This window comes from Coturnix japonica, chromosome 16 (genome assembly GCF_054131305.1).
Source record: "Coturnix japonica strain WE chromosome 16, WE-NBRP24, whole genome shotgun sequence".
NCBI lineage: Eukaryota > Metazoa > Chordata > Aves > Galliformes > Phasianidae > Coturnix > Coturnix japonica.
In genome coordinates, this window is record NC_140678.1 from 14316694 (window position 1) to 14335497 (window position 18804).

The 18804-nt window shown below is 45.5% G+C and overlaps 1 protein-coding gene and 1 long non-coding RNA gene across 2 annotated transcripts; both read right to left on the reverse strand.

Moving 5' to 3' along the window:
- Positions 1–10611: 10611 nt before the first annotated feature.
- Positions 10612–12422, reverse strand: LOC146758264 (uncharacterized). The gene is made up of 2 exons (XR_014934953.1): positions 12213–12422; positions 10612–11326 (listed from the first exon to the last, which is right to left on the reverse strand). It is a non-coding gene; the product is annotated as an uncharacterized LOC146758264 (long non-coding RNA).
- A 263-nt stretch (positions 12423–12685) lies between these two features.
- Positions 12686–16431, reverse strand: LOC146758265 (uncharacterized). Its single transcript, XM_085517420.1, has 2 exons — positions 16357–16431; positions 12686–16213 (listed from the first exon to the last, which is right to left on the reverse strand). Exon 2 carries the CDS (start codon positions 16000–16002, stop codon positions 15076–15078), a length of 927 nt encoding a protein of 308 aa, XP_085373546.1. The 5' UTR covers positions 16003–16213; positions 16357–16431; the 3' UTR covers positions 12686–15075.
- Positions 16432–18804: the final 2373 nt, after the last annotated feature.

Sequence of the window (18804 nt, forward strand, 5' to 3'; positions counted from 1 at the left end):
CAGAAATAATAAGTTCTCTCTAAAGCATCACCATTTATCCTGGCAAATATTTGAGTTTCTTTCGAAAATATGAATTTTCTTCACTAAAAATAGCATTTTCTAAACCTAATACCTGTTTTCAGAACCAAAAGAAGATATTTTCTCTAGAAAATGATGCATTGTAGCATTATAGGATGCATTTCTACCAGAATACCTATTTTCCTCTACAAATTATGGACATTTCCACCCAAAATGACAATTTCTGTTAAAATTTTTACCATTTACACATGAATATCACCACTTCTTCCAGAAATAAGAAGTTCTCTCTTAAGTATCACTCCGTATTCTGGCAAAAATACATTTTTCTTACCTAAGAAAATGCTTTTCATTCCTGAGAATAGTATGTTCTAAACAACATATGGTTTTGAATTCCCAAAAGAAGATATTCTCTCTACTAAATGATACTTAGGAGCATAATATGACACATTGTTTCCAGAACACCAGTTTTACTCTACAAAATAAGGACAGTTCCACCCGAAATATCAATTTCTGTCAAAACATTAAAAATTTTCACACGAATATCACTACACATACCAGAAATAAAAAGTTATCACTGAAGTATCACTAATTATCCTTGCAAAAATTTCATTTTCTTTCAAAAATAAAGCATTTCATTCCTAAAAATAGCATTTCTAAACAAAATACTGGTTTTCATACACAAAGAAAGACTTTATCCCTACAGAATGATGCTTTGGAGCCTAATAGAATACAGTGATTCAAGAATTCCCAAATTCCTCTACAAAATAAGGACATTCCCACCAGAAATATCAAGTTGTGTCATAATGTAGAAAACTTTCACACTAATATCCTTGCTTATCTCAGAAATAAAAAGGAATCTCATAAGTATCACTAATTATCCTTTCAAATATTTCATTTTCTTACCAAACTAATGCTTTTCATTCCTAAAAATAGCATTTTCTAAACAAAATACTGGTTTTCATCCCCAAAGGTAGACATTATCTCTACAGAATGTTCCTTTGGAGCATAATAGAATACAGTGTTTCATGAATTCCTGTATTCCTCTACAAAATAAGGACATTTCCGCCCAAAATATCAATTTCTGTCAAGATTTAGAGAACTGTGACATTAATAGCAGTACTTATCCCAGAAAAAAATAAAAGGTACATTCTTGAGTATCACTTCTTATCCTTGCAAAAATACATTTTTCTTAACAAATACAATGCTTTTCAGCCCTAAAAATATCATTTTCTCCCCAAAATACTGGGTTTCATCCTCAAAAGAAGACAGTTCCTCTAAAAAATGAATATTTGCAGCATAATATGATACACTGTTTACAGAATACCGGAATTCCTCTTTCAAATAAGGACACTTCCCCCCTAAAGATCAATTTCTGTTCTAATTTTTGAAATTTACACACGACTTTCACTACATAGACCAGAAATAATAAGTTCTCTCTAAAGCATCACCATTTATCCTGGCAAATATTTGAGTTTCTTTTGAAAATATGAATTTTCTTCACTAAAAATAGCATTTTCTAAACCTAATACCTGTTTTCAGAACCAAAAGAAGATATTTTCTCTAGAAAATGATGCATTGTAGCATTATAGGATGCATTTCTACCAGAATACCCGTTTTCCTCTACAAATTATGGACATTTCCACCCAAAATGACAATTTCTGTTAAATTTTTTACCATTTACACATGAATATCACCACTTCTTCCAGAAATAAGAAGTTCTCTCTTAAGTATCACTCCGTATTCTGGCAAAAATACATATTTCTTACCTAAGAAAATGCTTTTCATTCCTGAGAATAGTATGTTCTAAACAACATATGGTTTTGAATTCCCAAAAGAAGATATTCTCTCTACTAAATGATACTTAGGAGCATAATATGACACATTGTTTCCAGAACACCAGTTTTACTCTACAAAATAAGGACAGTTCCACCCGAAATATCAATTTCTGTCAAAACATTAAAAATTTTCACACGAATATCACTACACATACCAGAAATAAAAAGTTATCACTGAAGTATCACTAATTATCCTTGCAAAAATTTCATTTTCTTTCAAAAATAAAGCATTTCATTCCTAAAAATAGCATTTCTAAACAAAATACTGGTTTTCATACACAAAGAAAGACTTTATCCCTACAGAATGATGCTTTGGAGCCTAATAGAATACAGTGATTCAAGAATTCCCAAATTCCTCTACAAAATAAGGACATTCCCACCAGAAATATCAAGTTGTGTCATAATGTAGAAAACTTTCACACTAATATCCTTGCTTATCTCAGAAATAAAAAGGAATCTCATAAGTATCACTAATTATCCTTTCAAATATTTCATTTTCTTACCAAACTAATGCTTTTCATTCCTAAAAATAGCATTTTCTAAACAAAATACTGGTTTTCATCCCCAAAGGTAGACATTATCTCTACAGAATGTTCCTTTGGAGCATAATAGAATACAGTGTTTCATGAATTCCTGTATTCCTCTACAAAATAAGGACATTTCCGCCCAAAATATCAATTTCTGTCAAGATTTAGAGAACTGTGACATTAATAGCAGTACTTATCCCAGAAAAAAAGAAAAGGTACATTCTTGAGTATCACTTCTTATCCTTGCAAAAATACATTTTTCTTAACAAATACAATGCTTTTCAGCCCTAAAAATATCATTTTCTCCCCAAAATACTGGGTTTCATCCTCAAAAGAAGACAGTTCCTCTAAAAAATGAATATTTGCAGCATAATATGATACACTGTTTACAGAATACCGGAATTCCTCTTTCAAATAAGGACACTTCCCCCCTAAAGATCAATTTCTGTTCTAATTTTTGAAATTTACACACAACTTTCACTACATAGACCAGAAATAATAAGTTCTCTCTAAAGCATCACCATTTATCCTGGCAAATATTTGAGTTTCTTTTGAAAATATGAATTTTCTTCACTAAAAATAGCATTTTCTAAACCTAATACCTGTTTTCAGAACCAAAAGAAGATATTTTCTCTAGAAAATGATGCATTGTAGCATTATAGGATGCATTTCTACCAGAATACCCGTTTTCCTCTACAAATTATGGACATTTCCACCCAAAATGACAATTTCTGTTAAATTTTTTACCATTTACACATGAATATCACCACTTCTTCCAGAAATAAGAAGTTCTCTCTTAAGTATCACTCCGTATTCTGGCAAAAATACATATTTCTTACCTAAGAAAATGCTTTTCATTCCTGAGAATAGTATGTTCTAAACAACATATGGTTTTGAATTCCCAAAAGAAGATATTCTCTCTACTAAATGATACTTAGGAGCATAATATGACACATTGTTTCCAGAACACCAGTTTTACTCTACAAAATAAGGACAGTTCCACCCGAAATATCAATTTCTGTCAAAACATTAAAAATTTTCACACGAATATCACTACACATACCAGAAATAAAAAGTTATCACTGAAGTATCACTAATTATCCTTGCAAAAATTTCATTTTCTTTCAAAAATAAAGCATTTCATTCCTAAAAATAGCATTTCTAAACAAAATACTGGTTTTCATACACAAAGAAAGACTTTATCCCTACAGAATGATGCTTTGGAGCCTAATAGAATACAGTGATTCAAGAATTCCCAAATTCCTCTACAAAATAAGGACATTCCCACCAGAAATATCAAGTTGTGTCATAATGTAGAAAACTTTCACACTAATATCCTTGCTTATCTCAGAAATAAAAAGGAATCTCATAAGTATCACTAATTATCCTTTCAAATATTTCATTTTCTTACCAAACTAATGCTTTTCATTCCTAAAAATAGCATTTTCTAAACAAAATACTGGTTTTCATCCCCAAAGGTAGACATTATCTCTACAGAATGTTCCTTTGGAGCATAATAGAATACAGTGTTTCATGAATTCCTGTATTCCTCTACAAAATAAGGACATTTCCGCCCAAAATATCAATTTCTGTCAAGATTTAGAGAACTGTGACATTAATAGCAGTACTTATCCCAGAAAAAAAGAAAAGGTACATTCTTGAGTATCACTTCTTATCCTTGCAAAAATACATTTTTCTTAACAAATACAATGCTTTTCAGCCCTAAAAATATCATTCTCTCCCCAAAATACTGGGTTTCATCCTCAAAAGAAGACAGTTCCTCTAAAAAATGAATATTTGCAGCATAATATGATACACTGTTTACAGAATACCGGAATTCCTCTTTCAAATAAGGACACTTCCCCCCTAAAGATCAATTTCTGTTCTAATTTTTGAAATTTACACACAACTTTCACTACATAGACCAGAAATAATAAGTTCTCTCTAAAGCATCACCATTTATCCTGGCAAATATTTGAGTTTCTTTTGAAAATATGAATTTTCTTCACTAAAAATAGCATTTTCTAAACCTAATACCTGTTTTCATAACCAAAAGAAGATATTTTCTCTAGAAAATGATGCACTGTAGCATTATAGGATGCATTTCTACCAGAATACCCGTTTTCCTCTACAAACTATGGACATTTCCACCCAAACTGACAATTTCTGTAAGAAATTTTAAAATTTACACAGGAATATCGCCACTTCTTCCAGATATAAGGAGTCCTCTCTTAAGTATCACTTCGTATTCTGGCAAAAATATTTTTTTCTTACCTAAGAAAATGCTTTTCATTCCTATGAATAGCATATTCTTAACCACATCTGCTTTTCATCGCGAAAAGAAGAAATTTTCCCTACAGAATGATGCTTTGGAGCAAAATAGAATACGGTGTTTCTACAATTCCCAAATTCCTCTACAAAATAAGGACATTCCCACCAGAAATATCAAGTTGTGTCATAATGTAGAAAACTTTCACACTAATATCCTTTCTTATCTCAGAAATATAAAGGAATCTCATAAGTATCACTAATTATCCTTGCAAAAATTTCATTTTCTTGCCAAAATAATTCTTTTCATTCCTAAAAATAGCATTTTCTAAACAAAATACTGGTTTTCATACCCAAAGGAAGACATTATCTCTACAAAATTATGCTTTGGAGCATAACATGGTAGATTGTTTCCAGAATTCCTGTATTCCTCTACAAAATAAGGACATTTCCACCCGAAATATCGATTTCTGTCAAGATATAGAGAACTTTGACACCAATAGCTGTACTTATCTCTGAAAGAAATAAAAAGTTCATTTTTGAGTATCACTCTTTATCCTTGCAAAAATACATTTTTCTTACCAAATAAAATTATTTTCATCCCTAAAAATTGCATTTTCTAAACCAAATAATGGTTTTCATCCCCAAAGAAGATATTTTCTTTACTGAATGTTGTTTTGTTGGATAAGAGAATCCATTGTTTCAAGAATTCCTGTTTTCCTCTACAAAATAAAGACATTTCTACCCCAGTTATCTGTCTCCAGATGAAGGTCAACCCAATGCTGCCATGACTTGAGCAGGTTGCCCTCCCTTTGCTGCTTAACCCAATGCTGCCATGCGATGTGCAGGGTGCCCTCCAGTTGCAGCTCAACCCAGTACTGCTATGCCATGTGCAGGTTGCCCTCCATCCAGCTGCAGCTCAACCCAATGCGTCTCGTCCATTCGTTGCTCACCTGCTTCTGCTCCTGCAGCAGCTTCAGACACTGCAGCGCTGTTAATGTTCCGCTGGCAAATTGGGCCCGCATTGCTGCACTGCTCACACAGCTCCTTGCAGGACCTGAGCCAATTGCAGAATGGGGCCGGTGGGTTCCGTGCTGCCCCACTGCCCCTGCCCCACCCTGGGTGGCTTCTATGAGGTCAGAGTGTCATTGTGACACACCAGCACTGGAGGGTCCTTGAAGGTCACAGACGCAAAGCATGGTTTGTGATGGAAGAGTCCTTGAAGGTCATTAAGAACCAGGGAATCACAGAATCACAGAATCACAGAATTACCCGGGTTGGAAGGGACCTCAAGGATCATGTAGTTCCAATCCCCCTGCCTAGCAGGGCCACCAAACATACACCTCTACTAGATCAGGTTGCCCAGGGCCCCGTCCAACCTGGCCTTGAACACCTCCAAGGACGGGGCATCCACAACCTCACTGGGCAGCCTGTTCCAGGACCTAACCACTCTTCTAGTAAAGAACTTTCCCCTAACATCCAACCTAAATCTTCCCTCCTTCAACTTAAAACCATTTCCCCTAGTCCTGCTATTATCAGCCCTTTCGAAGAGTTTACTCCCTTCCTGGGAGTAAGTTCCCTTCAGGTATTGAAAGGCTGCAATGAGGTCGCCCCGCAACCTTCTCTTCTCCAGGCTGAACAAACCCAACTCCCTCAGCCTGTCCTCATAGGGGAGGTGCTCCAGCCCCCTGATCATCTTTGTGGCCCTCCTCTGGACCCTTTCCAATATCTCCATATCTTTTTTGTACTGAGGGCTCCACACCTGGACACAGTACTCCAGATGGGGCCTCACAAGAGCAGAGTAGAGAGGGACGATCACCTCCCTATCCCTGCTGACCACCCCTCTCCTGATGGAGCCCAGGATCCCATTTGCTCTCCGGGCTGCCAGAGCGCACTGCTGGCTCATGTTAAGTTTCTCATCTATCAGGACCCCTAGGTCTTTTTCTGCCGAGCTGCTCCTTGATGGCCCTCCTCTGGACCCTTTCCAAAATCTCTATGCCTTTCTTGTACTGAGGGCTCCACACCTGGACACAGTACTCCAGATGGGGCCTCACAAGAGCTGAGTAGAGAGGGACAATCCCTATCCCTGCTGACCACCCCTCTCCTGATGGAGCCCAGGATCCCATTTGCTTTCCGAGCTGCCAGAGCGCACTGCTGGCTCATGTTAAGTCTCTTGTCCATCAGGACCCCCAGGTCCTTCTCAGCCGAGCTGCTCTCAAGGACAACTCCTCCCAGCCTGTACAGGTGCCTGGGGTTCTTCCGGCCCATGTGCAAAACCTTGCACTTTGCCGTGTTGAACCTCATTAGATTCACACAAGCCCAGCTTTCTAGTCTGTTGAGGTCCCTCTGAATGGCACCCCTTCCTTCCAACGTATCGACCGCACCACTCAGCTTGGTGTCGTCAGCAAACTTGCTGAGGGTGCACTCCATTCCCTCATCGATGTCATTAATAAAGATGTTAAAGAGCACCGGTCCCAAGACAGACCCTTGAGGGACACCGCTCGTTACTGGCCTCCACCTGGACATAGAGCCATTGACCACCACCCTCTGTCTGCGGCCTTTCAACCAATTGCTTATCCATCTAGTTGTCCACCCATCAAATCCACCTCCCTCCAATTTGGAGATGAGGATGTGATGGGGGACCATGTCAAAGGCCTTGCTCAGGTCCAGGTAAATGACATCAGTCACCTTCCCTTCGTCCACCAACACCGTCACTCCATCATAGAAGGCCACAAGATTAGTTAAGCATGACCTTCCCATGGTGAAGCCGTGCTGGCTGTCTCGGATCACATGCTCATTCTTTATGTAATGGAGCATGTTGTCCAGGACGATCTGTTCCATGATATTCCCAGGCACGGAGGTGAGACTCACCGGCCTGTAGTTCCCCGGGTCCTCCCTGCTCCCCTTCTTGTATATGTGAGTGACATGACACATCCAGCAGCAGCTCAACCCAATGCTGCCATGCTATGTGCAGGGTGCCCTCCAGTTGCAGCTCAACCCAGTGCTGCCATGCCTTGTGCAGGTTGCCCTCCATCCAGCTGCAGCTCAACCCAATGCTGCTCGTCCATTCATTGCTCACCTGCTTCTGCTCCTGCAGCAGCTTCAGACACTGCAGCGCTGTTAATGTTCTGCTGGCAAATTGGGCCCGCATTGCTGCACCGCTCACACAGCTCCTTGCAGGACCTGAACCAATTGCAGAATGGGGCCGGTGGGTTCCGTGCTGCCCCACTGCCCCTGCCCCACCCTGGGTTGCTTCTATGAGGTCAGAGTGTCATTGTGACACACCAGCACAGGAGGGTCCTTGAAGGTCACAGTGGGTTTGTGTCTATGTTGGGTTTGGGTTTGAGGATTGGGTTTGGGGTAGGGTTGGTTTTAGCTTTGGAGTTTGGTTTTGTGTCTATGTTGGGTTTAGGTTTGGGGTTTGGGTTTGGGGTAGCTGTGGTTTTAGCTTTGGGGTTTGGGTTTGGGGCAGGGTTGGTTTTAGGTTTGGGGTTTGGGTTTGGGATAGGATTGGTTTTAGGTTTGGGGTTTGGGTTCAGGGTAGGGTTGGTTTTAGGTTTGGGGTTTGGGTTTGGGGTAGGGTTGGTTTTGGTTTGGGTTTGGAGTAGGGTTGGTTTTAGGTTTGGGGTTTGGGTTTGGGGTAGGGTTGGTTTTAGCTTTGGGGTTTGGTTTTGTGTCTATATTGGGTTTAGGTTTGGGGTTTGGGTTTGGGGCAGGGTTGGTTTTAGGTTTGGGGTTTGCGTTTGGGATAGGGTTGGTTTTAGGTTTGGGGTTTGGGTTTGGGGTAGGGTTGGTTTTGGGTTGGGTTTGGGGTAGGGTTGGTTTTAGGTTTGGGGTTTGGGTTTGTGTCTGTGTTCAGTTTGGGGTAGCTGTGGTTTTAGCTTTGGGGTTTGCATTTGGGGCAGGGTTGGTTTTAGGTTTGGGGTTTGGGTTTGGTGTAGGGTTGGTTTTGGGTTGGGTTTGGGGTAGGGTTGGTTTTAGGTTTGGGGTTTGGGTTTGGGGTAGGGTTGGTTTTAGATTTGGATTAGGGTTTGTGTCTATGTTCGGTTTGGGATAGGATTGGTTTTAGGTTTGGGGTTTGGGTTTGTGTCTGTGTTCAGTTTGGGGTAGGGCTGCTTTTAGCTTTGGGGTTTGGGTTTGTGTCTATGTTGGGTTTGGGGTAGGGTTGCTTTTAGGTTTGGGGTTTGGGCTTGGGGTAGGGTTGGTTTTAGATTTGGATTAGGGTTCAGGGTAAGGTTGGTTTTAGGTTTGGGGTTTGGGTTTGTGTCAATGTTGGGTTTGGGGTAGGGTTGGTTTTAGGTTTGGGGTTTGGGTTTGTGTCTGTGTTCAGTTTGGGGTAGCTGTGGTTTTAGCTTTGGGGTTTGCGTTTGGGGCAGGGTTGGTTTTAGGTTTGGGGTTTGGGTTTGGGATATGGTTGGTTTTACGTTTGGGGTTTGGGTTTGGGGTAGGGTTGGTTTTGGGTTTGGGTTTTTGGTTTGGGGTAGGGTTGGTTTTAGATTTGGATTTGGGTTTGGGGCAGGGTTGGTTTTAGATTTGGATTAGGGTTCAGGGTAGGGTTGGTTTTAGGTTTGGGATTTGGGTTTGTGTCTATGTTGGGTTTGGGGTAGGCTTGCTTTTAGGTTTTAGGTTTGGGGTTTGGGGTAGGGTTGGTTTTCGATTTGGATTTGGCTTCAGGGTAGGGTTGGTTTTAGATTTGGATTAGGGTTCAGGGTAGGGTTGGGTTTAGCTTTGGGGTTTGGGTTTGTGTCTATGTTGGTTTTGGGGTTTCAGTTTGGGGTAGGGTTTGTTTTAGATTTGTGGTTTGCGTTTGTATCTATGCTGGGTTTGGGTTAGGGGTACAGTTGGTTTTAGGTTTGGGGTTTGGGTTTGTGTCTATGTTGAGTTTGGGTTTGTGTCTGTGTTGGTTTATGGTTAGGCTTTGGCACTGGATTAGGGTAGGGTTGGGTTTGGGTTAGGCTTCGGCCTTGGATTAGGGTTCGGTTTTGGTTTAGGGTTTGGGATGGCGTTTGGGTCAGAGTTAGGGTTGTGAATCATGCACAACTTAAGCAGATCCAACCTGAAGGACAAAGGCGCTGGAGTAAATGTCAGCTCAGGAACAGAACTGGGAGTGGGCCTCAGAGTTTGCTTTCAAGGGAAGATTGGACAGATGTGCTGCTGTTGAAAATAAGATTGCAGATGTGCTGGTGTTGAAGATAAGATGGCAGAACAGATGCCTCAGCTGGACGTAGCATCAACAGGAACCAGTTTGGGCACCCCCCCTTAGAGAGTTGGGCATTTATAGTGAGAATGGCTATTAGCCTTCATCCCACCACCACCAGAGATGTTCATTAATGCTTGGAATCTCTGCCCATGTCATTGGGATTAATGACCATGTATAGGCTATGCCTATCAATGGGTAGTCGCTGCAGTGATCCCCACGCACCCAGTGCTGCAATAAAGGGAACAGAACTCATTGGCGTGTCACATTCCTGTCTTGATTTCCTTGGCTTCACCATGGCCACAGCTTATAGGACTGGTCATAGATCAGCTTCCAAAGCCCCTTTTTTTAAAGGAGATGCCACAAAGCTGTACTGCCTGGTGGTGTTGTTGATCAGGTAGTAGAGAGCATTCAAAAGGCTCCAAATGATGCATTATAGAAAGCTGCAGCCACATCATGAATCCCTTCCCCTGCCCCCATCCCCAAATCCATCACCAATCAACCCCTCCATCCACGGCCCCAAATCCCCCCCTTCCATTTCTAGGAACCAATGAAGCTACATTGTGTGCCTCCGGTGGCACAGTGGTTAAGGACGCCACTTTGCAACACCAGAGGCCCGGGTTCAAATCCCCCCTGTGTCGCAAGTGGTAGAAGTGCCGCTCTGCTACACAGGAGGCTCAAATCCTGGGGGTTGGACTCGATGATCTCTAAGGTCCCTTCCAACCCGCATGAGACTGTGATACTCTGATACATCCATGGCCCCAGATCCATCTCCAATGAACCTTTATTCACAGCCCCAAATTCATCCCTCCATTTAGAGGAACCAATGAACCCCTTTATCCACAGCCCCAAATCCATCTCCAATGTACCTCCACCCATGACCCCAAACCCATCACCAATGAACCTTCATCCACCACCCCAAATCCATCCCTTCCATTTATAGGAACCAACGAACCCCTTCATTGATGGCCCCAAATCCTTCCCTTCCATTTATAGGAACCAATTAACCCCTCCATCCCATCCCCAACCCCCCACTTCCCCCTTCAGCCTCAATGCACAGAACTGACACATTGTGGGCCTAAAAATGAACCCAAAATCCAAACCCTAAATAAACAGGCCCAAAATGATGCAAAATGAACCCAAAACCAGACCCCAAATTAAGCCGTGGGGCTTCCAAACTCCACCTCAGCACCTTCCCACCTTTGGCTGCTTGATGCCCCCCATGGCAGCAGCTCTCCTGCCCTGCTGCAGCCTGTAGAGCATCTCCCCCCGGTTCCTCCTCATCTTTTCCTCATAGCTTCAGCCCTTTAAGGTCACGACGTCGCCATATTCCTCCTTCAGCTTCTTCATCACAGCCTTCAGTTCCCCTTCGTACCTCGTGAGCTCTGCGTTCAGCTGTTGCCGTGTCTCACCAGGCCATGATGGGAGCCCATGTTGGCCTTGGAAGCCATTGGGGTTGGAGTCTGGGATCCCACGTTGACCTATAAAGAAGCCATTGGGGTTGGAGTCACGGCCACCCAGGAGGGGGGTTGAAGGCAGAGCACAGATGAGGGTCCTGCATCCTGAAGGAGCATCTGGTACAGAGCAGACACATCTGAAGGATGAGCTCCAGCATGGCTGGCACCAACAAGGAGCAACCCAGGATGAGCAAGAACGGCCCCAGGGTGGGAACTGCCTCTGGACAGACATGCAGTGACACTGAAGGTACACGTGCCCACAGCCACCAAGGGAGCGGTGCTGCAGCCAGTCTTGGGATGGAAATGGCACTTTCCATCTGCCACCTCCATCCTGCCCAGCAGTGGGAGGGGTGCCAGGAAGCAGCAGATGCAGAGTGTGACCTGCTTTTATTTTAATCTCCAGAGCGAGTTGCCGTCTGGGATGCGGTGGCCGCCTTTGTATGAGAGAATCATGGAACAATTGGAGCAGGAAGGAACCCCAAAAGGGCACCCGGTCCCACCGCCCTGCGGGGAACAGGGACACCTACCTCCAGATGAGGTTGCTCTGAGCCTGGTCCAGCCTGGCCTTGAAAGCCTGTCTGGGCACCCACCACCTCTCTGGGCAAGACATCCCAGTGCCTCACCACCCTCCAGCCAAATCCTTCTTCCTCCCATCCAAAGCCAATCTTCCCTCTTTCTGCCTGAAACTGTTTCCCCTCCTCCTATCCCAAGTGACCCTGCTAACAGCTTTAGAAAGCCTTCATGCAGCATGAAAACATGCCTGTGAGCAAACAAGCAGAGAGAGCAGCAAGGATTGCTGTTGCACTGCGTCACGCCGCTCACTGCCCTCTCCTCCCTTACCAACTCCCCAAAATAAAGCCCACCCCCCCCCCCTTCAATATATACTCATTAATAACACACACACACACACCCTTTATATAGAAACCCGGAACGCAGCGTTGGGTGCGGCGCAGCCCCGGGGCAGGAAGCGCTGATGATGGGAGGGGGCCGGGCCATATACACTCATATGGGCCCGCCCCTAAGCTCTGCCCCCCTGCACGGAAGGACACAAAGTTCCCCTGTCGTGGCTGTGGGTGACCACTAGGGGGCGCCGTAGGCATAAAGATTGCCCCCCACGCCCCTTCCCCTTCAACCCAATTTGGTTCCAAAGAGACCCCCCCGCCCCCCCATTAAACTGGGGTCTTAGAGTGCCCCCACTGACTCCAAATACCTCCGCCAACCCACCCTATAGACCCCAAACCCACCCCACTGCACCCTAATCCCACCCCACAGCCCCCAAACACTCCCCCAAGCTGTTACCTCGATCTGGTAACCTGGAAAGTCAAGTCCCTTTGTGAATGTGTATCGACGGCCCCGACCAAGTCACAGCTGTTTGTTACACCATTATGGTGAGCTGTAAAATGGTGTTTATTGGAATGTGAGGGTCCCTTATATAGGTATCCAGTTTCATCCTTACCTTTTTTACATATGCATGACCCAGCAGGGGAGGGCCTATCACGTTACATCCCGAGGGTCCGATTTCGCCTAATACAACATCTCCCTCTCCCCATGCTTAACAAAACCATGCCCCGTTACAACGCAAGCGCCGATCCTAAACCTAATATATAAAAGTGTTAGTACTTATATAAATTTTTGTGGTGAGTTATTTAAAAAGTGACGTAAACATGCAGAGGTATGTGGTGCAGTGTGTAATAATGTTAGTGCTTCTTTAGTTAGTATTTTCAAGGCATCTTGGGCTATATTATACAGTTCATCCTTCTGCTCAAAGCTTCTCATATATCTGCTGGAACTCCATTTTCTCATTCAAAGTCCTTGCACCTGTGCCTCTTGAGCCAGCAGCAGGAAATCTATTGCAGCTCCTTTCTGTAAAACAGCATGCCTGAAAGAAAAGTACTCAGCATTCGATTAGTTTTCTGTTTCTCCCAGACCGCCCTTTTGGGTGATCACTGCATCAGGTTTTACTTTTCTCGATGGGATCCATAAAATTTTTCCCGATTCTCTGTCCTTTACTGTGGCATAACCTCTTCGTTCAAAATGATTGATTGCATAAAGTGCTCGGGCCAATACTTCTGCCTGTTGGGCTATTGGGATCCTACCTCTGTGACCCTCCCCCTCCCCAAGGACACGTATCTTATCCTTCAGGAGGCGGTTGGCCCTCTCCACAATTGCTTGTCCCTGGGAATTCCCAGGGATGCCTGTTGAATGAGATATTCCCCAATGCTCTTTAAGTAGATCTTGAGATGAAGCACGAGCCATTGTCTGTCTTGATGTGTCGCAGCACACCAAGGACCATGATGGCAGTGGCCCAGTGTCGCTGAGCTGCAGGGGACTTAAATGTTAACATAACCATCACTCAATCAAAACCTTCACTGATAATACACTAAACAGAAGATTACATGTAACGTCATAATTTTTTGAATTGACATATACACACTCATTCAAGCATTCATTTTAGACAATTCTATAAATGAAAATTTCTAAGCTAATGTATTATTACTTATCGATAACTATGAGGTGGCAAACCACCAAAAGGAGAGAAAAGGAACACAGTAGTGATGGATGCGATAGGCAGTGCCTGCAGGGCGTCCCCTGCTTCAAAGTGCATTTTGCCTTTCTCACCCATCACAGATTCTCTCCTGTGCAGGTTTTTTTTTTTTTTTTTTTTTTCACATGTACTCCATATATGCATGGCCAGTGCATGATACAGAGCCCAGATGAAACACCTGTTCTTAAAAGATAACAAACCACTATATTAGATCTCTCTACAATACAAACTACTCAGAAAAGTTATTAATAGCTATAGTCACTTATTTCTATTGTTACTTGCTTCACCCTTAGCTCTCTTCTTTTTTCTTTTTCTTTTAATTGGTAAGCTTTTTCTTGTTGACCTACTCCTACTATAGTTACAAAAATCATCTATGGGTAGTATAGTAATTCTTGATGCAGTATAGAGTGAGATGCACCTGAAACTGTCAGAAAACAAATATCTTTGCACTGCTGTGTGCACGTTGCATTCAGCCCACTACGGGCAAAACTCATCCTGGGATCTTCAGGACCTGCTCTAGTACGGCTGCCACCGTTCCATCCAACTCCACCACCACAATTCCCCCTCCATACAATTTCCAAGCTCCATCAACAAATTTGTCCAAGTCCCTACCCTAGTTCCCTAAATGTGTATATTATTGGGAGAAAATGAAGGCATTCTTGCTCCGACTAGCAAGAGATCTTCAGAGGTTAAACAGCACTGCAGACAAAGAGGGAGAAAACTTTGTCTGTAATACGGATCCCAGAAGGGGAAGTGATTAACACTGAACCAGGGGCACGAGCACTCAGAATGCTTTGCTTTTGTCCCCATTCAGAAGTAACGATTTGTTTACTTTCACAAGCGGCGGAGCCGAGGGGCGGGGGGGGGTAAGCAGTGAGGAGGGGCAGCGCGGGGGTTTGCGTTCTCTTGCTGGCACTTAAACTTCTCTGGCTAGAGCAGATCACATTCAATATTTTAACTCACTGTTCTTCTGTAACCTTTTTCCTGTTTTTTTTGTTTTTCACAATTCCACTACTCGAACCCTCAATTACACTTCCATGTAACATTAATAATTCCACTTCCATATAGCATTCATGTTTACACATCCCTATAACATTAACAGTTCCATATACCATTTGCATTTATACTTTCATATACCATAAACATTTAACAATCACAACGACAGTGACAATAATCAATACAGTTTATCCTAAGCATTCTTCCTCTCCTCCAAGTTGTCAGCAGGAGTTTAACCGACTCCAACTCGGGCTGCAGTGGCTCTCTCATCAGCTGGACTTGTTCCAGCTTCAGAGACTCCACTCGAGCCCGGGGCCCCCTGACCGGGCCCCCAATTAACAATAAAAAGGAATGCCTCCCTTATCTTTGACCAATCCGAGACTTGGTCGCTCTTGTTCTCCCCTCTCCCTCCCCCCAGGTAGAGCTGGACCAGTAGCCCACCCTCTTGGGGAAGGGTTATGATGATTAGGAACGCCTCTGCCTCCGCCCCCGCTGATGCGGATTGGCTTCCATCTTGGTTAGTCCTATCCACCCCGCCCCCCGGGGCGGAGCCACACCCACAACCCATCCCATCTCGAGGAAAGGACCCATCCTCCCGCCCCTGCTCACTCCCCTTCCCCACCCCCAAGGATGGGCGAAGGAGTGCAGAAGATACCGGTTGCTTTGGATACCGATATGGGGCCTCAGAGGAAGGCTTCTGCGGGTCAAGAGATAAGGATGTGGAATGTGTGGAATGCTGCTGGACGGGGCCATCTGCTCGTTGTTCAGCCGGAGTGATGGGTGCGGTCGGGATGGCTCGCGCCACCTTGTCTTTGTCTTTCAAATCTTCGGATCTGCAAGAGAAAAGGCTTCCCGACCCACATTCCGCCGTCCCAACCTGAGTTTCAGTCTTCCCCTCTTTCCGAGCCGCTTTCAATGCCCGTAGCACCAATGCCCACGTTTTGAGCTCAGAAGCTTTTTGCTCATTCATTGCGCGCTCAAAGAGCGAAAAAGTTAAAGAGTCCCACTTATTGTGATCCAAAATCACCCGAGGAGAGGAAAGCTCCCTCTCCTTTTCAAGACAACTAATGACGGCCGCAATGTCCTTCTTAGAAGGCGTATCTTTCCTACCATAGTAGGTTTTACAAAGTTGCAATACTACTCTAATGACGGAATACATTTACCCAGAGACCTGAAGTCTTCCTGGTCTTCTACGAACTATCGGCCGTAGGATAGGCGCAGCGCTGCATTCCCCTTTGCACCCCACCGAGAGTGCTTCCACGGGCTCGAACCGTGGATACCGCGTCCGTCAGCGCGGTTTTAGCCGTCGCACACTCACCTCCAGGACTTTTCCTCACACGGGGCACCATTTGTTACCTCGATCTGGTAACCTGGAAAGTCAAGTCCCTTTGTGAATGTGTATCGACGGCCCCGACCAAGTCACAGCTGTTTGTTACACCATTATGGTGAGCTGTAAAATGGTGTTTATTGGAATGTGAGGGTCCCTTATATAGGTATCCAGTTTCATCCTTACCTTTTTTACATATGCATGACCCAGCAGGGGAGGGCCTATCACGTTACATCCCGAGGGTCCGATTTCGCCTAATACAACACCAAGCCCACCTTAAAACCCCCAAAGTCCACCCCATAACCCCCAGATACCCCCCAAACCCACCCTATGGCCCCAAAATCCACCCCTCAGCCCCCAAATACTCCCTTAAACCTACAATATAGACCCCAAACCCACCCCACTGCACCCTAATCCCACCCCACAGCCCCCAAACACCCCCCAAGCCCACCTTAAAACCCCCAAAGGCCACCCCATAACCCCCAGATACCCCCCAAACCCACCCTATGGACCCCAAATCCACCCCTCAGCCCCCAAATATCCCCTTAAACCCACCCTATGGATCTCAAATCCACCCCTTAGCTCCAAAATACCCCCTTAAACCATGCTGGAGCCTTGGGGGCGGCTGTTGGCGGCCCTCAGCCCACAAACCTCTTCCACTCCCTCTGCCGTTCCCCCCCCTCCGCCCCACGCAACCAGGTCAGGCCTCTCCGGTCTCCACTCCCCCTTCCCCCCATTATCCCTAATGGGTCCGTGCCGTAACCCGCTCCCCCGGAGGGAACGCGTGCTCTGCGGAAATGAGTCCCCTGGGAAACGCGATCCGCTTCACTGTTGTTCCGCCCTTGCTTTGGTTCCTACGGCCTACAGAGCCGGAGGAAGGCGATCCCGGGAAGGGGGGGGGGGTGGTGTCCTCAGAGGAGTGGGGACGTGTCAGCTGTGTCTCCACGGAGGGCTGTGTGTCCCCCCCCTACAGGTGGAGCTGCTGCTGCTGCTGCTCGTGTACCCCCGTGGGCGCCCCCCCCCCACCACCCAAAACGAAGGGGGGCTGCGGGGATACCTGAGAGTATTGGCTCGGGCGCCCGGCCCCCCCCGGCCCAAAGCGTGCAGCCGCTACCTGCGGCGTTTGGCTGCCCGGAGCCTGGGGGGGTTACGGGAGGGCTTTGGCACGATGGGGAGCCCCGGAGGGGAGTAACGGCTTTGCCTCCGTTTGGAGCCCGACAACGCGACCCCTCCTCATCGCCTCCACATCCTGCCGGTGCTGCTGCAGGTGGGGGGGGGGGCTCAGGGCTGATCAGTGCGGTTGGAGTCGGGGGGAGCAGAATTAAGGCTCACCCTGCGCCCCTCCCGGTTTCCCCCCCACCCCCCACTCCTCCCGGTCAATGCCCTATTCAGCTCCTAAGGCCCCTGGTGGTGGGGGGTGTCTCCAACTCCTCTTTGCCCCCCCTTACTTTACCCGTAGCGGCTCAATTGCGACCCTCCCCCCACCTTGGGATGCCTCCAGGCGACGCCGCATGTTCGACGCCATGTGGGAAACGCTGGGAGTGGGACCCGAAAGCCAGTTGGTGTGAGAAGGGGCTCGGCCCCCCGCCGTCATCACCCCCTTCATGTTGGATGAAGGGGACGGAGATGGGGGGTGGGTGGCGGCCGCCTCGTTGCCCCCCCGCGGTCTGGCCATAGGAAATAATTCATCTCGATGGTTTTCTTATGGATTCATTTGCTTCCTCGAGGTTGTCCTGACATTTGGCAATTTCCTTCAGTAGCGTTTTGAGCCTTTTCACTTCTGCATCCTTCTGCTGTAGAAATATCACATTCCAAACAGGACGAACCAGATCATTTTAGAAACAATTACAAGCCAAGTTGCATTTTGGTGTTAAAAACAGCCATAGACTCATAGAATAGCCTGGGTTGAAAAGGACCACAGTGTGCAGGGTCTCCAACCAGCAGACCAGGCTGCCCAGAGCCACATCCAGCCTGGCCTGGAATGCCTCCAGGGATGGAGCATCCACAACCTCCATGGGCAACCTGTTCCAGTGTGTCACCACCCTCTGTGTGAAAAACATCAACCTAATATCCAACCTAAACGTCCCCATATAACTTTAAAACCATTCCCCCTTGTCCTATCACTATCCACCCTTGTAAACAGCCATTCCCCTGCCTGTTTATATGCTCCTTTCAAATACTAGAAGGCCACAGCGAGGTTTCCCTGGAACCTTCTCTTCTCCAAGCACAACAAGCCCAGTTCCCTCAACCTGTCCTCACAGGAAAGGTACTCCAGCCCTCTGATCATCTTACTGGCCCCCCTTAGCGTTATTTGCAATTCTCTTTTGCCTTCCTGCAAGCACACCTGCTTCAGGGCACATTTCATCCCACTGTTAGGCCTTGTAAGAAGCACTATGGCAAGTCCATATGCAGAAAACACCGGCATTCCATTCACTAACAGAGAAACTATTCTGCCCTTGCTCCTGACTCTTGTCCCTGCCTCCTCCTGCACTGGGCAGTGTTTGTGGGCAATGAAAGAAATACCCACATTCTGGAAAATACAGACAAAAAAGAAACAGGCAGAAAAGCGGCACTAATACTTTGTCACTGGTGGGAATCTCCACAGAAAGTGCTGTGCTAAAGGTGTGAGGTTAA